The sequence below is a fragment of the Phascolarctos cinereus genome, unplaced genomic scaffold (assembly GCF_003287225.1).
Source record: "Phascolarctos cinereus isolate Bilbo 61053 unplaced genomic scaffold, phaCin_HiC Scaffold_3;HRSCAF=262, whole genome shotgun sequence".
In the NCBI taxonomy this organism is placed as follows: Eukaryota; Metazoa; Chordata; class Mammalia; order Diprotodontia; family Phascolarctidae; genus Phascolarctos; species Phascolarctos cinereus.
In genome coordinates this window covers 21490904-21512202 of record NW_027555736.1, presented here as the reverse complement: position 1 = coordinate 21512202, position 21299 = coordinate 21490904, and the positions used below count along the sequence as shown (strand labels likewise).

General features: G+C 52.1%; 1 protein-coding gene across 1 annotated transcript in view; it reads left to right on the top strand.

The window, feature by feature from the left end:
* The first annotated feature begins 1139 nt into the window (after nt 1-1139).
* CCDC6 (coiled-coil domain containing 6) overlaps nt 1140-21299 on the top strand; it is an 84160-nt gene continuing 64000 nt past the window's right edge. Inside the window, exon 1 of the mRNA XM_020998175.2 lies at nt 1140-1658. Coding sequence (XP_020853834.1) covers nt 1305-1658 — 354 coding nt within the window. The 5' untranslated portion in view covers nt 1140-1304. The remainder of the gene's footprint in view (nt 1659-21299) is intronic.

Sequence of the window (21299 nt, the reverse complement as noted above, 5' to 3'; positions counted from 1 at the left end):
CAGATATATAATACATATACAATATGTACATATACAAATGTGTGTACATATACAATACACTGAGCATTTATAAATGCACATGCATGCACATATATAGACACGGACACAAATATACACACAGAATAATATGTATATACTGTATATATGTAAAATGTATATCTACACACTCTGTATACACACATGTGCAGGCACACAACACATATACATATTAACACACCCATACACATATGGTATCCCAAAAGTCTTAGTGCAGTTTAAAACTATTAGTAGTTTAAAGCTGCAGAAAGTCTTTTAGAACACCCTGTATGCACATACATAGATAGTACAATATGTATTTATGTACAATGTGTATACATAGACATGGTATCTATTCACATTTTCATATACATATCCTGTATACATACATGCATACATACATATCTATACACACACACGTACAGCTACTCAAACTTAAACTGGCACCAAGACTTTTGAGATGCCATGTGTAGGATGTAGCTGTAGATACAGAATTACTGTGTAATAGATAGCGTCGTGGTCACGCTCCCTTGTGGTCAGGCACAATTTCACTCATCTCTCCGCCTGCAACAGTGGGCCTAAGTCCTTGCACGTGGTAAGTGCCTAATGAATGCTCGTTGGCTTGATTTTATTTATATTTACACAGAGAGAGAGACATATTTCTGTGTATATGTCCATCTAAATGGACGGATAACATAAATGTCTATTACTCTGCAATCCACCTCGGGCTGGGAGGCGGGGCGGGCTCGCCTCCTCCCCACTTTCCCTCCAAGGCTGTGGTCTCCTCCCCCTCCTCCTCCTCTTCTCCCTTCCCCTCTCCCTCTTTCTCTTCTCCCTTCTGCTCTTCCCTCCTCTCCCCTCTCCTCCCTCTCTCCCTCCCCCTCTTTTTCTCCTCCCCCTCCCCTCCCTCTCTCCCTCCTCCCCTCCCTCTTCGTCCTCTGCTCCCTCCTTCTCCACTTCTCCCCCCCCCCTCCGCCCCTCCCCGGCCGGCGCGCGGGCACGCTCGGCCCCGCCCCTCGGCCCCGCCGCCGCGGGGGCGGGCCGGGCCGGGAGGGGCGTGCCAGGGGCGTGCCCCGCCCCGGGGGGCGTGCCCGCGGCCGCTGTAATTCTCGGCGAGCCCGGGCGAGGTCTCTGTTCGCAGGCCCCGCCGGTCCCTGCCCGCGCGCGCTCCGCTCTGCTCCGCTCTTTCTCCACCGCCACCTCCGAGCGTGCGTCCGGCCCCGGCCCCGGCCCGGCTCCCGCGGCGCCTCTTCGTCGTCCCCGTCCCCGCCGCGCCCCCGCCGCGGGCCATGGCCGACAGCGCCAGCGAGAGCGACACGGACGGCGCGGGCGGGCCGGGGGGCGGCGGGCCCGGCGGGCCGGGGGGCGGCGGGGGCGCGGGCGCCATGCAGCCGTCGTGCTCGGGGGGCGCGGGCCCGGGCGCGGGCGGCCCGGGCGGCGGCAGCGGCGGCGGCCCGGGCGGCGGCGGCGGGAAGCCGGGCGGCATTGTCATCTCGCCGTTCCGCCTGGAGGAGCTCACCAACCGGCTGGCGTCGCTGCAGCAGGAGAACAAGGTGCTCAAGATCGAGCTGGAGACGTACAAGCTCAAGTGCAAGGCGCTGCAGGAGGAGAACCGGGACCTGCGCAAGGCCAGCGTAACCATCGTGAGTGGGGCGGGGGGAGGGGCGCCGCGGGGGGCCCCCGCCCCCGCCCCGCCCGCGGCCGCGCGCCCCGGGGGGGGGGGCCGACACCTTGTGCCCCGCGGGGGTCTCGGAGGCCGAGGCTGCCGAGAGGCGGGGCCCGCTGGGCCCGCGGGCTTGCGGGGGTGGGTGGGGGGGCGTGCTTCGGGGCTTTCCGGGAACCTAGATGGGCAGAGCCCGGCGCCCGGGGGACCCCCTCGTCCTGGCCGGGAAGCTGCTTCGGGGCTTTTCCGGAAAGGGGCGAGAGACCTCCCCCGGGGGTGCGGGACGCCAGTTGTGCGGGGGGGGGGGCCCGTCCGCATTCCGGGACCTCTGGGTGGGGGGGTGTGGTGTCGGGGCCGGGCAGCTGACGTCCAGCCTCGGGCCTGGATGACCCCGAGTAGGGAGGAGAGAATGGCTCTGGGAATCGTGTAGGTACTGACGTTGGGGGGAGGTGGGAAACGCCAGGACTAAAAAAATATTGCTTTGGTTTTGCTCCCGGCTTGCAGGAAGGCTTTGCTTGGGGCGAGGAGAGCAGGGGACCTCCTTTAGACTGGCGAAGCTGGCAGTATCTGGGGCTGGCTGGGCGTGTGCGAGGAAGGAGAGGCTCAGGCTCCCTCGCCATGGGGGCAGGAGGGCCGGGCGCTCAGTTGGCACGGACCATGGAGCTGGCAGGGTTGCCCAGGTTGGGGGGGCGGAGAGGAGCGGTGAATTTGGGAAGGCGGGTTCCTGTCTAGGCAGGAGGAGAGGAGAGACAGGGGACTGTCCTCCAGGAAGCCCTCCTTAGTCTCTCTTGGGTGACTCAGGCCCTGGGAAGGCGAGGTGGGGAGCAGCGCTGGGACTGTGTGGTCCAGGGCTGGGACAGCCCAGTTTCTCCTGCGTAGCCAGCTGGCTGTGGATGGTGGAGAGTGGGATGAGGGAGGGTGGGGAGGGGGCTGGGCACTGTGGACCATCTGCCCTCTTGCCACCTGGCTGCGGGAGCTCTCAGCAGAGGGATCAGCGTCAGTCTGTGCAGTTTCCCTCCTGGAGTGGCACGCAGTTTTAAAAGTCACTAAATTCATGATGAGGGGGAACAGAAATGGCAAAGTACTCTGTGTGCCTTTCCCTTCCAGCCCTGCCAGATCCCCACATCGTTAACATGCAGAATCGCCATACACACAAGTCCTATTCACATCCACTTGGTTTTCCAGTCAAAGGAATGTATATGTATCCTGTATGGCTGCCCCACACGAGTCAGGCAACTAAGTCGAGGGGAAGAGCAGGGTATGGTCAGTGAACCCAGGCTGGGAGTAGTAACTGGAAAAACTGTCAGGGAGGACCCAGTGCCAGGAAAAAAACGAGTAGGAAAGATTTCTTTGGCCCTATTTGGTTTTTGGGGTGTGTGTGTGAGAGAGAGGAGCGCATGAGCAAACCAGACAGCATTCCCAAGGTGTCAGAAATCAGACTTTCTCCTAAAATGTCATTGTGTGTGGCAGCCTAATTAGAAATGGATAGTAAGGAAGCACTTTGCATATGCAGAAAGCTCTTCCCAGGGAGTGTAATGAGAGCAGCACTGAGGCACCTTCTGTGCGGGCGCACTGCCCACCTGAATGGAGCAGGGCAGAATCCGAAGAGGCAGCTCTCTCCCCCTTAGGGAGGCCCTCCCTTGGGCTGAGATGGAATCTCACAGAGGTTTATAAAGAGCCTCTTATGTACCTGGTGCCAGGGACAGTTCAGGCTGTCTCCTCAAGGAGGGGGAGGGAGGGAGAGAGAGAGAGAGAGAGAGAGAGAGAGAGAGAGAGAGAGAGAGAGAGAGAGAGAGAGAGTGTGTGTGTGTGTGTGTGTGTGTGTGTGTGTGTGTGTGTGTGTGTGTGTGTGTGTGTGTGTGTGTGTGTGTGTGTGTACACACCTCCTGAAGGGGAAACTCCCTTCAGTGATTCTGATGAGCAGCTTCCCTGGAGCTTCTCGTCTTTGAGAGTCGCTCCGGGTCAGTGAGAGGTTAATTGGTTTGCCCATAGGTCATACAACTGGTCAGAGCCAGAGGCAGCCCTGGAGCCCCATCTTCCCTGCTCAGAGGCTACCCTTCTTTATAGCATGACGCCTGGCTGTACACTAAAGGGGGACCCTGCTCCTTCCTGCATGATAGGACCGTAAGTTTGGACCTCAGAGGTGCAGCCCCCTCATTTCAGAGACAGTGAAGAGGTTAGTTATGGAGCCAGGAACTAGTTGACCTGGGGCTGGCTCCTGGGTAATCTGATTATGAAACCCAGTCGTCTGGTTCTCAGGAATTCGAGCACTGGAGAAAATAGAGAAAACAGTTTATTGGAAGCTTGAGTTAGGGAATTAGAGGGTTGGTTTTTGAACTGTAAAATCAAAGTTTTTCTGAACTTTCCTCCACTTAGGAAAGTGACAGAATCCATATGGAATAGAATTTTAGTACCAAGTGTGACACACAGACAGAGAGTGGTTCCTCCCCACCAAGTTTGGTAGGGAGGAACTGACCTGGAGAGGGTTATCTGTATGTAGGCCTCTAGGGTTCCAACAAGGAAGTATTGGCTCTGCCTGGGCAGTCCGTGGAGGTAAGGCTGGCAGGCAGGCAGGCCTTGTGAAAACTGTGCATCTTGAGGAGTGGAGGAAGCTGATGGCACAGTGGACTTCTTTGTGGTCACAGCTCTGTGCAGGGTGATTGAAGAGTAAAATCCAGTGAGGCCTGTTTTACAGAGCATGTTGTGGCCTTCGGAAGCAAGGTTTCCAAATAACTTTGAATTACAGGTGACAGTAATTCTTGAACAGGAGCATCACATGTTTCCTCCATACTGTGTTGAGGGAGGCCCAGGGACTCAGATGCTCTGAGGCCTCCTTAGAGTTTCAGAGATGCGGGGGGAGGAGGGCTATCATCTGGTAACCACACACGGGCTTTCTTTTCTTTTAAACTGGGAGTGTCCGGCAGTTGAGATTTTAGATACTTTGGTATCCAGTGATTTGGAGTCAAATGGATTTTGTGTTGGTGGAAGGGACCTTGGAGGATATCTTATCCATCTCCTCATTTTATAGATGAGAACTCTGAGCCTTAGAGAAGCAAAGTGACTTGTCCAAAGGCCACACAAGTATTAAGCATCAGAGGCATCATATGAATTCAGAGCAGTGATCTGCCTGGTGTTCCCACGGTGTGGCTGTTTCCAGTACGTGAAAAGGAGTATGGGACGTGTTTGGAGCTTTTGGTCCCTTTATTGGAAAACCTGGGACGTATGTGGAAGTGAGGCTTCTGGCCATCTCTGGGGGTCGTTTTTAGATCTGGGAGGGCCCTTAGAGGTCTTCCAGGGCAGCTCTGTCATTTTACAGATGAAAAGACTGAGCCCCAGACAGGGGAAGTGACATCCACCATGCCCAGTTGCTAGCAAGGATGTCTCTGTAGTTTCTCTTTCTCCCTCCCTTCTTGCCTGCTCCCTACCCCCCCCTCTCCTCCCCACCCAAAAGAGAGGATGAGCAGTAAAGTAATAGGATCAGAGGGCCCGGAGGACATCCAGATTAGGCTCCCCACTGGGGAGGCTAAATCCTGCCCAAGGGCACATTTCAGGCAGTCTTGGGCAGATGCCCACTGGATGCCTTCAGACTCCCAATTAGACCTTCCTTCAGCTGTGCTGGGATGAATGCGAAGATTTGTCGGACTTTTGTGATTTAACTCACTCATTTGAAGGAAAGATGCCCTTGTAATTGTTCACTTCTCTTGTGACCATCTAGATCAGTGGAGGAAGAACGTGAGTCATTGTGTATTTGGGTAATGAATATTTTTGAAGAGAGCATCATAGAATCATGCTGTTTACAATGAATAGGGGCCTCACAGGCCACCTCGTCCTGCCCTGTCATTTAACAGATCAAAAAACTGAGGCCCATCAAGGTATCATGTCCTGTGTTTTGGCCACGGTCACACGAGGATTAAGCAGCAGAGGAGGACTCCGACCCAGGACCTCTGGTCACATGGTCAAGGCTCTTCCCACTGGACCACACTGCCTCCTCCTTGACCCTTTCAGAAAGGCCTGCTATCGAAGTGCTGGCTCCATGAAGCAAGTGAGGAGGCGGCAGCTGTCTCATCTTCGTGTTTCCTAGGTCAGAACATGTTCTGACCAGGTGACCCTTTGAAAATGTGGTCCATGTTCTCAGAGTGCCCATGGGAGGGAGGCGAGGATGATGCTGGGGGAGAAATCAGAATAAAACTTTGGTTTTACAAATTGTCGCTTGCTTGGGCCCTGGTGCACCCCAAAAGGTCAGGATGATAAGAGCCTCTGCCTTCTCTGCCCCTTTGGGTCCTCAATCTTAAGAGAAAAGAAGGGGAAATATAACATGGGCAGCTGGTAGATGGTAGGCCAAGGTTTCCTCCTGTTCTGTGCCTGTGTCTTGGGGAAGACTTGGCCTGTAGTATCAGTTCCTTAATTTAACAGACATTTATTAAGACCCTTCTAATTTCCCCTGTGGGAGTGTCAGCTACCTCGGGGCAGGGGCTGTGTCCCCAGGGTCTAGCCCAGTAGAGGTCCCAGGCACCCTGGAGGCATTTCAGGGAGTCCAAGAACTTGAAGGGGGAAAAAAATGACTCCTTTTAACTAACCTCCAACTGAAAGGGAACATTTCTTTAATTTCAGATTAAAAAAACCAACCAGATAACTATTATTCTGAGAAGGGGTCTTCAGGCTGCCTGAGGAGTCCATGACACACAGAAACCAAGAACCTTGTCCTGTAGAGTCACAATTATTTCATTCTTGCTATTTCTGTCCCCAGCACAGGCTTCCTAAATGCTTTATTTGTTAATTTTTCAAGTTGAAAGTCACTGGGTGATGGAGAGCCAATGACAACAGGAAGATCTAATCCCTTCCTTCAGAGATGAGGGGGAAGGGGACGGGGCTCATGTTTGAGTTCTAGCTGCCATGCTCCAGGGAGAGGGGAGGAGGGAGGAGAGCATGCTTTCAGCCCGGGGAGGAGGGGGACTCAGGAAGCCAGCTGGTAGAGGTGGGCGACCCAGGAGTCCAAGCTTCAGCAGGTGGAGCTGAGGAGGAAGAAGGGTGTTTCAGGTCCAGGCCAGTGCAGGAGGGGTCCCTAGATGGCCTGCTGTGTTTGGAGGGCCGCCAGTGGTCTGCTTGGGATGGAGCAGAGGTCATGCAGGGAGGTCAGGTGACATAATGTGGGACAAGTAAGCTGGGGGCTTATTCTTGCTGCCAGATGGTACATCATTGGTCATATTCTCTAAAAACATCAAGGATCTCGGTTCCCTGGGGTTAATTGACATAAACTCCCTTGGTTTGTTGCTTCTAATTCGAGAACTGTGGACTAAATTGGAGATCCTTTTGGTTTTTTTTCCCACCTTGCTGGTATTAAAATTGGCCTTTCTTGGTAAGTGAGGACTGGCTCTTCAGGTCCCCATCCCTCTGTCCATGACATCAACGCTCGGTTCAGATGCATTTGTCGACTGCAGGCTGTTCCCCTCCAGACCAGCTTCTTGTTAAAGCCTTCCTCCAAGTTGGCTTGCTCGGCTCAGGAATCAGAGGCTTAGTTTACAAACTGTGCTGTGCGCTGCTAGTCGGTTCACCAAGTTGATGAAGTCTGGTTCGGGGAGTTTGTGAGCTTTAAAGTTAGTGTGGGTCCAGGAAGCATCTCTTTCTCCCTGTGCCCAGCTGAACCAGTCTGTAGCTTAGCAGCTGGCCAGTCTTTGCTTTCCCTGAGCTGCCACCATAGCTCAGTCAGTTAAGCCCTTTTGAAGTTAGCGAGACTGGTCCTTAGCCCCTTCTGTCCTTGGGGCCTTTGAGGAGCGGAGCTCTGCTGACCCAGCCTGTGGGAATCCAGGGTCCTCTTCATGCCTCAGTGAGGCAACATTGGAGGAGGACCTTCACGGAGGAGCTGGCCTCTAAGGAAGGAATATTTGTCCTTTCCTTAGGAACTCAGTGGTCTTTGTCCCTTTGGTATGGGGCAGTCTTCAGGTATTGGGGGGAGGGTGTCTGACAAAATTATTTGAACTGTCTGCAGCCCTTTCCTGTTGTATGCATCCCCATATGTGCCAGGGTGAGGGTGGGCCTTTCCCAAGTTCTTGCAGTCACAATGTTCCCTTTTGATTAAAGAGAGCTGGGTATGGACTTAGAGTATCTGGGTTTACATGTGGGTGCTGCTACTTCCTGTGTGACCAGGAGCTAGCCACTAAATTTGACTGTGCCTCACTCTCCTCCTTAAAGTAAAATGGATCAGACCGTCAGTAAGGTTCTTTTCAGCCCCTGCATCAGGGGTTCTTCACCTGCTTTGTGTCTTGGACCCCTCAGACATTCTCGTGAAGCCTTTGGACTCTGACTCAGCGTGTTTTAAATGTACGGAATAAAATGCTGGGGATTACAAGGGGAACCAAAGGTTAGTGAAATCTCCTTGTGGACCCCAAGTTAAGAAGCCTGCTTTAGATTTGTGATCCTTTAAGCACCTCACTGAAAGAGCAGTCTTTTTCATAAGGTCTGCCCTGCTCTTTTAAAATCTCTTATTTCACCTTGCATCAGACCTGTGGTTTCATCTGTGTAAGAATTCCCAGGTTAGAAAAGTCCCTTCACCAATGCAGATCAGCACCTGTTCAGCAATTTAGTCTTCAGGAGTTACGTGGGACACTGAAAGGTTAAGCAACTGTCCAGGGTCACGCAGCCCTGTGTTTGTCAGAGATGGGACTGGGAGGCAGGTCTTTGTGACTGTCCACTAAGCCACGTCATATCACTTCTTTTTCTCCCCAGTCCTATCATTTTTGTTTCCGATTAATTCCAAGAATCACACATTGTATCTGGGGAAATTTAATTCCAGTAAAAGTGTCATCCCAGAGTGGGCCCGTGAGCCACCCTTCCACTTAATGAAACTTCCTTCTGTTTTGGTTTTATTAATAGTAGAAATGTCAGTAGCGAGGTAGTTGGGGTCCCTCAGGAACAGAGTGGCCGACGGCCTTGGACAAGGTTCTGATATTTAGAGGGCCAATAGATGGTCTAAAAACTGGAAATTTTAGTTCCTTTCTTGCCTCAGTGGTGCTGAGGTAGCCCTAGTGGGGGAAGGGGTTTGCCCAGCACAGAGGGCTGTTTGATATTTTTCTTTTTTTCGTGCGTTGCCATGGCCCAGTAGAGAGGGCAGTGGGCCCCCGTGCTCACCTAGCCAGGCCAGTTCTCTGGAAGCAGATACAGGCCGGTGCCTTTTTACCTCCCCCCCCTCCCCCCGTGAAGCCTTCCTAGCATGGCGGGATCTTCTAGAGGCTGCGTCTGGCTGGCATAGCCTGTGAGAGCCCCAAAGAGGACTTCTGTAGAGCTCTGTGCCTTCAGTTGATGTGACCAAGTGCTCCTAAGCACATGCTGTGTTCAAGGCACCTTGCTTGGATCTCTGCTTATCAAGAACCTTCTCCAGTCCCACCTCCAGAAGGTGGGCAGGGCTTAGAAGGACCACAGGGGAGGGACACGTGGATGGTCACTTATTGTGTGCACTAGCATTCATGGAGCTCCTAGGATGGCTAAAGCCCCATTCTAAGCACTCAGGAAAGGCAAGAACATGGCCCCTGCCCTCCGGGAGCTCCCATTCTGGCGGAGAGATAATAGGAGAAAAAATGGTCAAGTCAACAAGCATTTATTAAGTGTTTACTATATGCCTGGCATTGTGCTAATGGTATACAAAGAAGACAAGAGGGATACTGAGAAAAAGGGAAAATCGTCTCTGCCTTCAGGGAGCCTCCATTCTAACAAGGAGGAAGTCATTGTAGAGAGAAGGCCCTCTGAGAAGTGAGTGAGTGGCCGGGCAGCTCAGACTCCAGATCCGGGCTTCTTTCTGTGATGATGCTGCCGTCACTAGAAGTCAGGCCTTCCAAATTCTGGACGCGTTCTTTCCGCTAGGAAGGCCCACACATCTGGAAGTATTTGGGTTGGGGGCCAGAGCCCATGGAGTGTAGGGGAGCTGGGAGGACCACGTTTTCTGTTCTCGAGTATTTGGCGATCTGTGGCTCCAAAAGGGGTTAGCTTTGTTCTGCTCGGCCCCAGAGGGCAGAACCTGGGCCCTGGGTGGCACCTGTAGAGAGCTGAGGGAGAGCCTGCCCCAGAGGGTTGCTTTGGTAGGTAACGGACTGCCCGAGATTGAAGGCTTTCAAGGCAAGCTAGGTTGGCCTGAGACCCTTCCGACCCTGGAGATTCTGTGGGTCCACTCCAGTGGGGTACTTCCTCTTGTAGTGCCTGGCACTGAGAGGAGACTCCATTCTTTCCGGCAGAGGCAGCCCTGTGGCTGTTTGTCCTTCAGCTTTTTAGTTCCTGTCCAGCTCTTCACGACCCATTTGGGGTTTTCCTGGCAGAGATACTGGACTGGTTTGCCATTTCCTTCTCCAGCTCATTTTACAGATGAGGAACTGAGACAAATGGGTGAGGTGACTTGCCCAAGGTCACACAGCCAGTAAGTGTCTGAGGCTGGATTGGTGGCTTCCCGTCCTGGGTGGCTCAGGATACACTGTATCTTTTTGGGGATCCCTGCCTTCCTCCTCGTTTGCCTTTGAGCTTTGCCTGCCGGCCCTTTAACCTGCAGAGAACATGCTGGTTACCTTGTAGCGGCGCTGGGCCTCCTGATACATTCCAGAAGCCCGGGAATGATGGCTGCTCTTTACTGTGTGTGATTGTTTTATAGGTTTTCAAAGGCAGGAAAAGATGATTGTTTTGGGAACTGAATAAAAATGTTGGAGGTAAGCTCCCACCTTGTGCAGGCGTGCTGGCCCGTGACCTGGATTACTGTTGCTGTGGTCTCACCTTTGGATGGGTGCGGATTTCATAGATAAATGATGCTCTTTTGAGTGTTCTTTAATGACTTACTTGGAAAAGGCTCAGCGTGGCCACGTTGGTGCCCATGCTGGTGGCCGAGGGGGAGCCCCGGCCGCACACTGCTCTCTTCCCGTTCCCCCATAGCCACGTCTGTAACTGAGGAAGCCTTCATAGCCCCAGCTCCTGAGGCAGGCTGGCAGGGAACCCCACTCAACAAAATGACCTTCTCTTGTTACGGGTGCGCTTAGACATGTGGGTGTGGACGCTCCTTGACTGGGGAAATGCTTCCTTGTCTTTGTAGCTGCCTGGTGCATGGTGGTAAGTGCTTCATAAATACTGTTGATTGAGTGCAAGTGTTACTAGAAGTAGTGTGGAAAGAAAGACTGATGGGACCTGAGTTCCAATCCCATCTCAGGCCTTCTTGACCCTGGGCAAGTCACTGAAACCTCTCTGTGTTTTACAGTTTCCTCATCTGTAAAATAAGAACATTGGACCCTGAGGCCCTGGAGGCCCTTTCCAGTCCCGCACGTGTGATCTTGTGATCTCACCATCGTATTTGTGGCTTTTCAGATGTCAGATTTGGAGAATGCCCCATGTAGACAGCTCACCAATTAGGAATTTGGGATGGGGGCAGTGCCTGTTGTGGTCAGGAACCCTCTGGGCTTGTGTGAGGTGCTTTTGGCCTGTGCTGATCCACAGGGACGTTTCTCAGAGGACAAGAGGAGGCCTCGGGGCCTTTTCTGAGAGTGTGTGTGTGTGTGTGTGTGTGTTGGGGTGTTGAGTAGAGCGCTTTTATTTTCAATCAAGCGCGTGTGTAGTCTTCTTTTTCAGAGAGTGAATTTGGATTAAGTGTTGGGCAGGGTCAGTCTTTGATCATTGATTTTTCCCATCAGGAAGAGAATGTTCTGGAAAGCTGTTTTTAATCGGAGAGATCTTGCTTGGCTGTTACCTTGCAGATGAGGCTTTCCTTTCCACGAGCCCACGTTGGCTCACGGTTGGACTCACCAAGGTTGGTTAGGTATAGTTCATGCCTCCCAAACCTCAGTTGTTGGGGTTTGATAAGAGCATAGATTTGTAGCTGAAAGGGAGCTCACAGGCCCCTCAGGCTCCGCTTCCTGGCCCTCACTCGCATTTCCAGCTCCTCACAGCCACCTCCCACCTGCCTTTGCTGACTTACTCTGTGGCTTTCCTTCTGGCACTCGGTGCTTCTCTCAGACTGGTCTCTGGGCTGTTCTTCACATGACCCATCCGTCTCCCATCTCCAGATGTTTGCACGTGCGGGATCGCATGCCTCCCCCCTCCTCTACTTGCTCCATCCTCACCTCCTTCCTTGGTGAGGCCTTGCTCATCCCACCCCTCTTCCCCACAGCTGTCCTTGCCTTCTCCTTGCCCTGTCATATTATATTTAAATCTACATATTTTTGATATACTTTGTGTGTATGTTTTCTTCGTGGACCACAAACTCCTTGGAACCAGGCACTCACCGTTGAAGCGTTTGCACGCGTCTCTGGAGCCGGTGCAGGGCACAACGCGTAGGAGGCCCTTTCAGCAAATACTTAGTGATGGAGGCCTTTGTCACATCCCAGCTGAAGCCCCAGACTGAGCCTCCCTTGTAACACAGAAAGAAGACCAGTGAGGCTGAGGCCTTGTTGGGCAGTGTAGACCACGGTCTGCCCTGGTGCTTCCCCCTGAGGCCTCAAGCTTGGGTTCTCTGACTCCCAATCTGGCCTCTTCTCATTGTCCCATATCTCAGCTCATGTGCCTTGTTCTGCTCATGCCCCCCCGCCCAACTCCACAGGTTCTTCTGTACCTGGGGCCCTTCTGGCAGCTCATTGGAGTATAAGTTGTCATTCCTTGAGGACAGGGAGTGTTTTAGTTTTCTGTGTCGCTGCTGCCTAGCACAGGTCCCCAGTAGGGACTTGAGAAATACTGGATTGTAGCTGAATTGGCGCCCTGGATAGAGCATCAGCCCTGTATTCAGGAGGACCTGAGTTCAAATCCGGCCTCAGAGACATAACACTCACTAGCTGTGTTACCCTGGGCAAGTCACTTAACCCCAGTTGCCTCACCAAAAAAAAAAAAAAAGAGAGAGAGAGGGAGAGAAATACTGGACTGAGATTTGTACCATCTGTACCTTTGTACCAGAAGCTCTCAGCCCCGGGTCTTTTCTGACTGTCAGCACTCCTGCAGCTGTATACATTGAGAATCCAGCTTTCGCCTCTTATGGGAGAATGGCCTGTCTCCTCAGGAAAGACAGAAATGACCTGAGTGACGGCTCTGGGACAGGCTGACTCTTCAAGAGGCTGCAGGTCATGGACTTGTGAATGATTTTAATTGATGTGTAGTTTCTCCCCTAAGTCAGACGTTGTCTCTCAGCTCAGTGATGGTGGCTTGGCACCCATGCAGTGGGGAGCCCTTGAATTTATCTTGCTTGCAAGATTGCAAAAAAAGAAAAAAAGGCAAGCATTGCTTATGTCGTTTTAATTTCTTAACTAAAATAAAATGCACAAGGTCGGTGCCACCTGCGTGGGGTTTGGCCGTTTATACTCCTCTGGCTCCGGACACCCTCCTGTTTCTTCAGAGCTTTTTGGGATGGGCTGAATATGCTAAATATTAATCAACTTCTTTGTGAAAAGAAAATGCTGTCATAAATTTCACAGTGGATTAGAAATGGCCTCACAGAGAGATTTTTCCCCTTCCCTCCGTCTCATCCCTCTTCTAAAAGGAGAGGAGGTGATGATAGATGTCGTATTTCCACGTTGATCTCCAGAGTCACCAATGCAGCCTTCTCCAAAGACCCGTTCTGGGATGGCAGAAGTAATCCGGTTAATAACCACAAGGGCATTTGAGGACACCCAGGATCACATGCAGCGAATGTTGGACTCCTCAGGCTGACGTTGGCCAGAATCGCTGACTTTCTATAGAAGCAAAGGGCAGGAAGATGAGAGGGGCCTGGGTGGGTGGGCACTGAGGAAGGTGGCAGGATTTTGTCCCTGACTTTGCGGCTTTTAGAAGCGGGTGGGTCCCAATGGTTCTCTCCTTAAGGTTATAGACTGGAGGGTCAGGACGTGCGTTGTTCTAATTTATCCCTCCCGAGAAGACTAGTTATGGTCGGAATTAGGGAGATAAGGCTGCCAACTTCCTAACTAATAGAATAGTATACAAGTAGTTAAGCTGTGATTTAAAAAAAATATTACCACAATATCCCCAACCAAATTATAACTTTTATTCCATTGAGACTTTTTTTTTTGTTACACAGAAGACAGGCTTTAATTTATACCAACAAAAACGTTTGCTAAGAGTCACAACAAATTGTGTGTTTGCTTCACTTAGTAGCTTGTTATTTTTATTTTTGGTCCAGACTTGTGATGCCAGTCTGTATGGGGGAACTCCCAGGGTGGAGATTTCCTTCTTGGATACAGATCAACAACTCATCCGTAACTCAGTCTTAGAAAATTGCTCAGGTCGTGGCGAGGTGACGTCCCTTGACTCAGAGACATGACTTGGTACCTGGAAGAGCTAGGCCTGAGGCAAGCTCTGCCAGGCCACCTCTCTGAGGACCCCGGATTGTCCAGAAACCTAAGTGGACTTTGGGAGATCTGGCAGAACAATGCCCACATTTGAAACTAGGAGGAAGGCGGCGTTGGAGGCTGGAACGCCCAGGGTGAAGCCCTGCCCCTGGCCCATGCTGGCTGTGTGACCCGCCTAAGGCAGCCCTTCCCCTCTCTGTGCCCCTTAGTGAGCTGCTGAGCTTCGTCAATGGAGGGTATCTCCAAGCTGGGAATTCCTGCTGCTGTTCTGTCTCGCCAGCGCTCGGCACAGGGCTTGGCACATAGTAAGTGCTGCTGAATGCTTGTTGACAGCACGGTAACCACTTAATAAACATTTCTTGATTGATTAAATTCTCCCCCAGATCTGGCCATCTTCCTTCTCTGGCCTCTCCCCCCATCTCTCAAAGGAAAACCAAAAATGCTCCTTTGGAGCCATGCTTGACTTGGTGTGGGCCCTCCCAGTGCGGATCACCTTGCTGCCAGGCCGCCTCTCTGGCCTGGGTGCTTGTCTATCTGTTATTTATATCTCTTGGCTCTGACGTCTCCTCTGGGTCAGTCACTGCCCGGCTATAAGCTCTGATAGCTCTTTCAGCCTCCTTGGGGCCCCCAGGGGAGCACTTAGGGCTTCCCCCTTTGGAAATGAGGGCCTTAGCACCTGGAGAAGGGGAGCCAGGGGAAGCAGCTCGACTTTGAGAAAAGCAGCGCCTGAACGCTGGTGCCCTGATATTGGAGCATGTAGACGTACTTACCCAGTTGCGGCTCAGCTTTAATTTCGTTGCGCCTCTGTTCTACCTGACACTGGTGGCTCCTATCAGGTTGTTGGCGGCTCAGACAGGGCAGCGCTGAGTCAGCAGTGAACCACGATGTTGAGGTCTTAAGGAGAGAGAGAAAGTAACCTAAGCCCTCGTTCCCTAGGTGTTTACTTTCTTTGCCTGGGATGGGTCGTCCTAAAGCTCAGTGCCGGTGGCTGCATGGTGGCTGCGGATGGACAGAATCTTTGAAGGGAAGGGCAGTGTTCTGGAGTCAGCTTCATGGAATTGTTGATTTAGAGGGGGAAGGGAGCTCCGAGGTCATCTAGCCGCCTCCTTATCGGGTGGGGGAGGAGCTCGGCCCGAGAGGTCGCCCAGGGACCAGAGCTGGACATCGTACCCGGAGACTTTGACTCCAAATCCAGGGCTGCTTTCCCTTGTTACATCTAGGAACGGGATTGGAATTTTAGCCCTTGTGGACTGGGAGTTTGGATGTTGGCCTGGCGTCGGGCGGAAGACCTCTGAGTACAAATTCTGCCTCAGATGCTAGGTAACTGCCCTTGGCCTCAGTTTCCTCATCTGTGAAGTGAGAGTAATAATAGCATCTACCTTTCAGGGTTATCGTGGGTAATCAAATGAAACACTTTGTCAGATGCTTTGTAAACCTTGAAGCGCTGTATAAACATTTGCTATTATTACTACTGCTTGTTCAGTCATATAGGGCAGGGTTGCACTGTCACCATGTAGCAGAGCGGGCAAATTCTTAAGATGCCAGGCAACTCGCTAGGCAGGCTTTCCAGGGGCAGCCGGCCGCTCGACTCCTTGCCCTAGAAAAGTGTTTTGAAAAGTTCAGGATAATCTCCCAGCTAGTGAATTGACGGCTGAGCGTGCTGTGGGCCCACCCTTTCGTGGTTTTCCTCCCTTGAAATTTATTCCTCTCCCTCCCAAGTTCTTGGATAATTGGTGAACAGAGTGCCAGATCTGGATAAGATGAGATCATGTTTATAGACTGCTTTGTAGACCCCAAAGCGCCAGAGAAACGCTAGCCCTTGATACGGATGACACGGGTGGTGATCTCATGGCGCAGGCCTCGCTCCATTGATGCGATTACCATCCCTTCACACTCTCATCCTGGGCTACTTTATCATCCTCTCTGAATTCCTACACTGGCCCTACTCAGCGCACTCAGCCTTTAGTGCTCACTTTTGTGCTAACTCTCTGTGAGTCCCTGGACAAGCCACGGGGACGAAAGGGAAGGTAAAAGGCGTCCCTGCCCTCAAGGAGCACACGGTCCAGTGGGGAAGACCGTGTGCACACAACTGTGTGGGTGCGAGATGCATCCATATGGAGCAGATGGGAAGGCAGTGGCCCCTGTGGAGCCCTGGAGATGGTTTTCTTGTGAGGTACATCTCTCTCCACACCGGCGGGACCAGTGCAGTGCTTGGGATGTGTGGACACTCTCCCCATGTGAATGGCCCACCTTCCTCTTTCTGAGACCTCCCATGTGGCCTCCTCCTGCCCGCCAAACTACTTTCCTTCTCTCCTCACCCCTTAGGTGACCATCAGCTTGGGCACTTGGGAGATCCTGGTATTCCATGATTCTGAGTTGCACAGAATCACAGGAAAGAGACTGTGTCAAAATAAGCTGGACCTTTGTTGTCAGGAGAGGGAAAGCCTCATCAAAATCACTGTACCTTTTCCCATAGGCAGGCCAGCTGGCTCGGGGGCCTCGCTCACGTGTCTCTCCCCCAGAGAGCCGTCTTGCTGGATTGGCTTTCTGGGCATCTGGACAAGGTCACCTCCGAAAGGTCAGAATTCTCCAATGAATTAACGATGGCAGCAGAGAAAGCCTCTGGAGAGAGCAGGAGGGGCTGCTGCCCTGTAGAGGGTCTTCAGAAGAATGGAAGGACGATCCACGGCCTGCAGGTGGTCCTATGTGTCCTGCCCGTCTGCTTGGACTTAGAGGGAGGAGAGGAGGAGACGCCAGCTCTTCCTGTGACTGCTTGGGTGATTTGGGGAAGGTCACTGTACTGTCTGCTCTTGGCTCCTTTCTATTATAGAATGAGGCCTCAGGCTCAGGGCAGATCACAGAAGGCAGGCATGTTTCCTTTAAAGATTTCCCCCCTTCTGCTGCTGGCCAAGTGAGAGGCTTCCAATTTACTTTTTGGAAAAGCAGCGACCAGCGGCCTTCGGACCCTGAGCAGCCGGATTTGTGTGTTGTGAAACGTTAGGAGCCAGACATTTCGATACCTTGCTCCGGGGCCTTGTTCAGGAGATCAGACTACCCTCATTCTCATGTCAGCAAGAGCAGTTGGGAGCACCTGGAACCGGGGCCCTCCTGAAGGGGAGGGGCTGTTTTTGGTTGGGTCTGTGTCCTGCATGCCCAGCTCTGTGTCTGCTACAGGCAGGTGCTCATTCGGGCTGGCCGGACTGGCTAGGGAAGAGTGCTGTCAGGCCTTCTCACCTTCCTTCACTTAACCCTGTGCCTCGGCCTCCTGTCTCTTCTCAGGTGACCTGGGAGGCAGGGCTCTTCTGGGTCATCAGATGTTAGAGCTGCATCATTTTACACACCAGGAAACTGAGGCCCAGAGTGAGGCGGAGCATGTGACCCAAGGTCCCTGGCTGGGATTCAGACCCCAGCGGCTGACTCTGCTTACTTGTGAGGCTCCAGGACCCGAAGGCCCTTGGTTGACATTTAAAAAGTAGCCAAGATGACATCTTAACATTTTTTTTTGATTCCTGTTTAATTATGCATTAATGTTCACCAACAAGACAAAAATAACATCTTGAAAAGATTGATGCTTATTGTCCTCTTCCGATGTCCTTTTTTCTGATTTGGCTTTGAGATGGGGGCGGGGTGGGGGGGGAGGAATTAAGCATCCCATTCTGAGTCCTGACGGGTGAAACCAGGACCAGCCCATTGGTGGCAGATCTCCAAGGCCTCGGGGAGGTGGGCAGCCGGGGGAGGAGCAGGGATTTGTCTTCTCGGCCCACCTTGTCTTTCCCTGACTCAGGACGTCTGCCCTGGCCTGGTGGTGATGCGGCCATGGTAGCGTCTTAGTAAGGGCCTGCTACTCCTTGGGCCCGGGAGAGGCTGCCTTCTGGGAGCTTCCCTTCTTCCCAGCCAGCTCTTCCCACCTCTTTTCTCGTTTTTTGTCCACAGGTCTTTTTTGTTCCTTCCAGTTATGAAGAAGACCCTTGCATGTTCTTGCCTTCCACGAACATAATTTTGGGATTTAAATTCCCAAAGAGCAATGGGTTGACATTCAGGACCAGTTCTCACTCTGGCTGTGATGCTACCTCACTGGGGTCTACACACAAGTCACTGATGTCCCCACGCCTCAGTTTCCTCATCTGTCACATGAGGGGCTGCTCTCCATGGCCGGCCCTGTTTCCAGTTCTACCGTTCTGTAATTTCTCTCCTTGTGTTTCCCTAATAATTCGTCTTCCGGGGCAGCTAGGTGGCGCAGTGGATAGAGCGCCGGCCCTGAAGTCAGGAGGACCTGAGTTCAAATCCGGCCTCAGACCAAACACTTGACACTTACTAGCTGTGTGACCCTGGGCAAGTCACTTAACCCCGATTGCCTCACTAGAAAAACCCCCAAAACCAAAAAACAAACCAAAAAAACACCAAAAGCAAAAAACTAATAATTCATCTTCCTCAGAGTCTCGAGGGCTGAGTCTCTGGCCTCCCACATTTGTATTCTATTTGTATTGCACATTCCTGCTGTGTTGTGCTTTACACCATCTTCCTATGGGCTTAATGAGTACCTCCCAGGCTTCCTTTGAACTCCCTGTTCTCACCCCCCGCCCTTCCCCTCTGTTCCGTTTTGTCTCGGGTTCTAGGCTGGTCTGGCCTCTTCCAGTATTTGTCTTTTCCCAGGAAGTCATCATCCCCTTCACCCTGAACACACTCTCTCTCTCTCTCTCTCTCTCTCTCTTTCTCTCTCTCTCTTTCTCTCTCTTTCTCTCTCTTTCTCATATACTCACTCACACATACTTACACTCACACATATACACACACACACACTCTCACATATACTCACACACACACACACACACACACACACACACACACACACACACGCACGCACTTACACTCACCAGCCCTGCTTTTCCTTCTGACTTGTCTGTTTGTGTCTCTGGTGCCACCATTTGTAACCTTGGGGTCATCATTCATTTATATCTTTCCCTTACCGGTGTCTTTAAAAAAAATCCAAAAAACATGCTGTGGTTTGTTTTCACAAGAGGTGGCCTGTGTAACGGCTAGGGAGGAGGCCTTGAGGTCAGAAAGATGTGACTTCATGTCCTGCCCCTGATGTGCACCAGCTGTGAGACCCCGGCCACGTCTCTTGACCTGGGTCATTCTCTGAGACTGAGTCGGAGAGGAGGTGCCTGCCTGCACTGGTGGGGTGAGTTTCCTCCACCAGTGAAATGATGAGTCCAGCCACTATCCCTTTGTTTCTGTCTCCCCATCCTGTCTCAGGGTTTCCTGCCATGAGAATTACAAAGGGTGGCTAGGGATGGGATGGTGGAGAAGGCCCTGATGGAGTTGAGAGCAGGGCCCCAGAGTCAGACGCATGTACGAAGGAGGCGTTCCCAGGCATTTTCTTGGGTCCAGGTGGTACGATGTGGGTTTGGGTGTTCCTGCCTTTACCCTTGTTACTGTGTTGTTGCTGGGACCAAGGGTCATGGAACTCTTCCCCCTCAGACTCTCAGTCTCAGCACATGCCTCATCTCCCTCCATGCCATTCAGGAGCCACATTCCCTTGCCTTTCCCAACAGCTAGTTTCAGGGATGTGCGACGCCTTTCTCGTCCATCCCCTGCTCTCCCTTCTCTCTGTCCTGTGCCCAGTGGGTCTTTACACGCTCACAGTGGCCCACCCCTTACATAGCAGCTGTAGGTGTGGCAACAACCCGCATAGCTCAGCAGTCCTCAGCGGCTCCCTCTTAACTGCCACTACCATCTACTAATGAGATCTGAGCTCTTAGCACAGCAGCGGCACTCAGTGTATCTGTTTTGAGACATTCTTTAGTCATGTCTAACTCTCGTGACCTCATTTGGGGTTTTCTTGTCAAAGATGCTGGAGCTCCAGCTCATTTTACAGATGGGGAAACTGAGGCAAAGAGGTTGAAGAGACTTCCTCAGGGTCACATGGCTAGTGAATGTCTGAGGCCAGGTTTGAACTCTGGAAGATGAGCCTTCCTGATTCCAGGCTTGGCACTCTATGCACTGTGCAGACTTAGCGGCTTTGTTCTGGCACACAGTAGGTGCTTTAGTAAATGATTGTTGACTGACTGTGCTGTTTGAAGTTAGATCATAGGATCACAGATTTCGATCTGAATAGGATAGCAGATGTCATGGAGTTCAGTCCATTTTAAAAATAAGTAAACTGAGGTTTGGCTAGGGCAAGTGATTTACCCAAGGCTCCATAGGTGGTCAGACCTGAAATTTGAACTCGGCTTTGTGACTAGGAACCCATTGCCTTTTCTACTCTATAGCTCCTTTTTTGTTTAACAACTCGGGTAGGAATTCCATCTGTGAAGAAGGAGATGAAGATGTGAAGGCCCAGGTTTGGACAACAAGGGTTGAATCTTCCCTTGTTCCTACTGGGACGGTGGGCTGCTTGCCTTCCCTTCCTGGGCCCAGGCTCTCCCCCGGAGCCAGATGCACACACCCGGCCTCTTAGGTCTCTTCCAGTTCTTGAAAGCCTATTAGTCTAGGCTGTTAGCTTGGCTGGAGCATAGAATTTGGGAGAAGGTGTGGTAAAATGAGCCTGAGGGGTGTGGTGCCAGCCTGTGGTGGGCCTGGAGGCCCAGAGAGGATCCAAGCACCATGAGGGAGGATTGTACCCTGTGGATGGAGGTGTCTTCAGTTGTGTAATTTAGGCTGTGCTACTTTACATTTTCATCTTGGCTCAGTTCTTCACAGGGATGTGTTTTTCAAAGAACACTTTTCATGTTTGAAAGCCAGAGTCCATTTGGACCAGAAGGGATTGACTTCTCATCGAGAGGCATCCCAGCCATGCCAGGAGCCTGGACAGTAAGTGATGGTGATGGCAAGCACTGTCGAGAATTACCAAAGACATTCCAAAGGGCTTCTCTCCCCTTGGTTTTGACTTGATTCTTGGCCTCCTTTTAAGCTGAAACATTCATGGTTTCCTCGTCCTCCCTTTGCACAGGCTGCCTCCAGGTGGGACTCTTCCCCCCTCATGGCAAAGTCATTGAGCAGCCTGGCATCGGCCAGCGGGCCCCCTCCCTGGTACATGTACATCCCATTGCTCTGCGCTGAATTCGAGGTCTGACTCTCCTCACTTGGACTTGGCCCTCGGGGACCCTTGCCAGCTCCAGAGCTAGGATCCCAGGAACTGTGTTTTCCTTCTATCCCATTCCAGCATTTTGTCTCTCATTTTTATCTTGTTAAATTTTAATGGTGGTTTAACGGTGAAATAGCCTGGTGTCGACGCCCCAGATCTGCTCTGTGTTCACTGACACTCCACGAGGAGAAGGCTTCTTTGTTTTTGTCCCCAGGACCTCAGGGCTTGGCTTAGTTATTCTGCA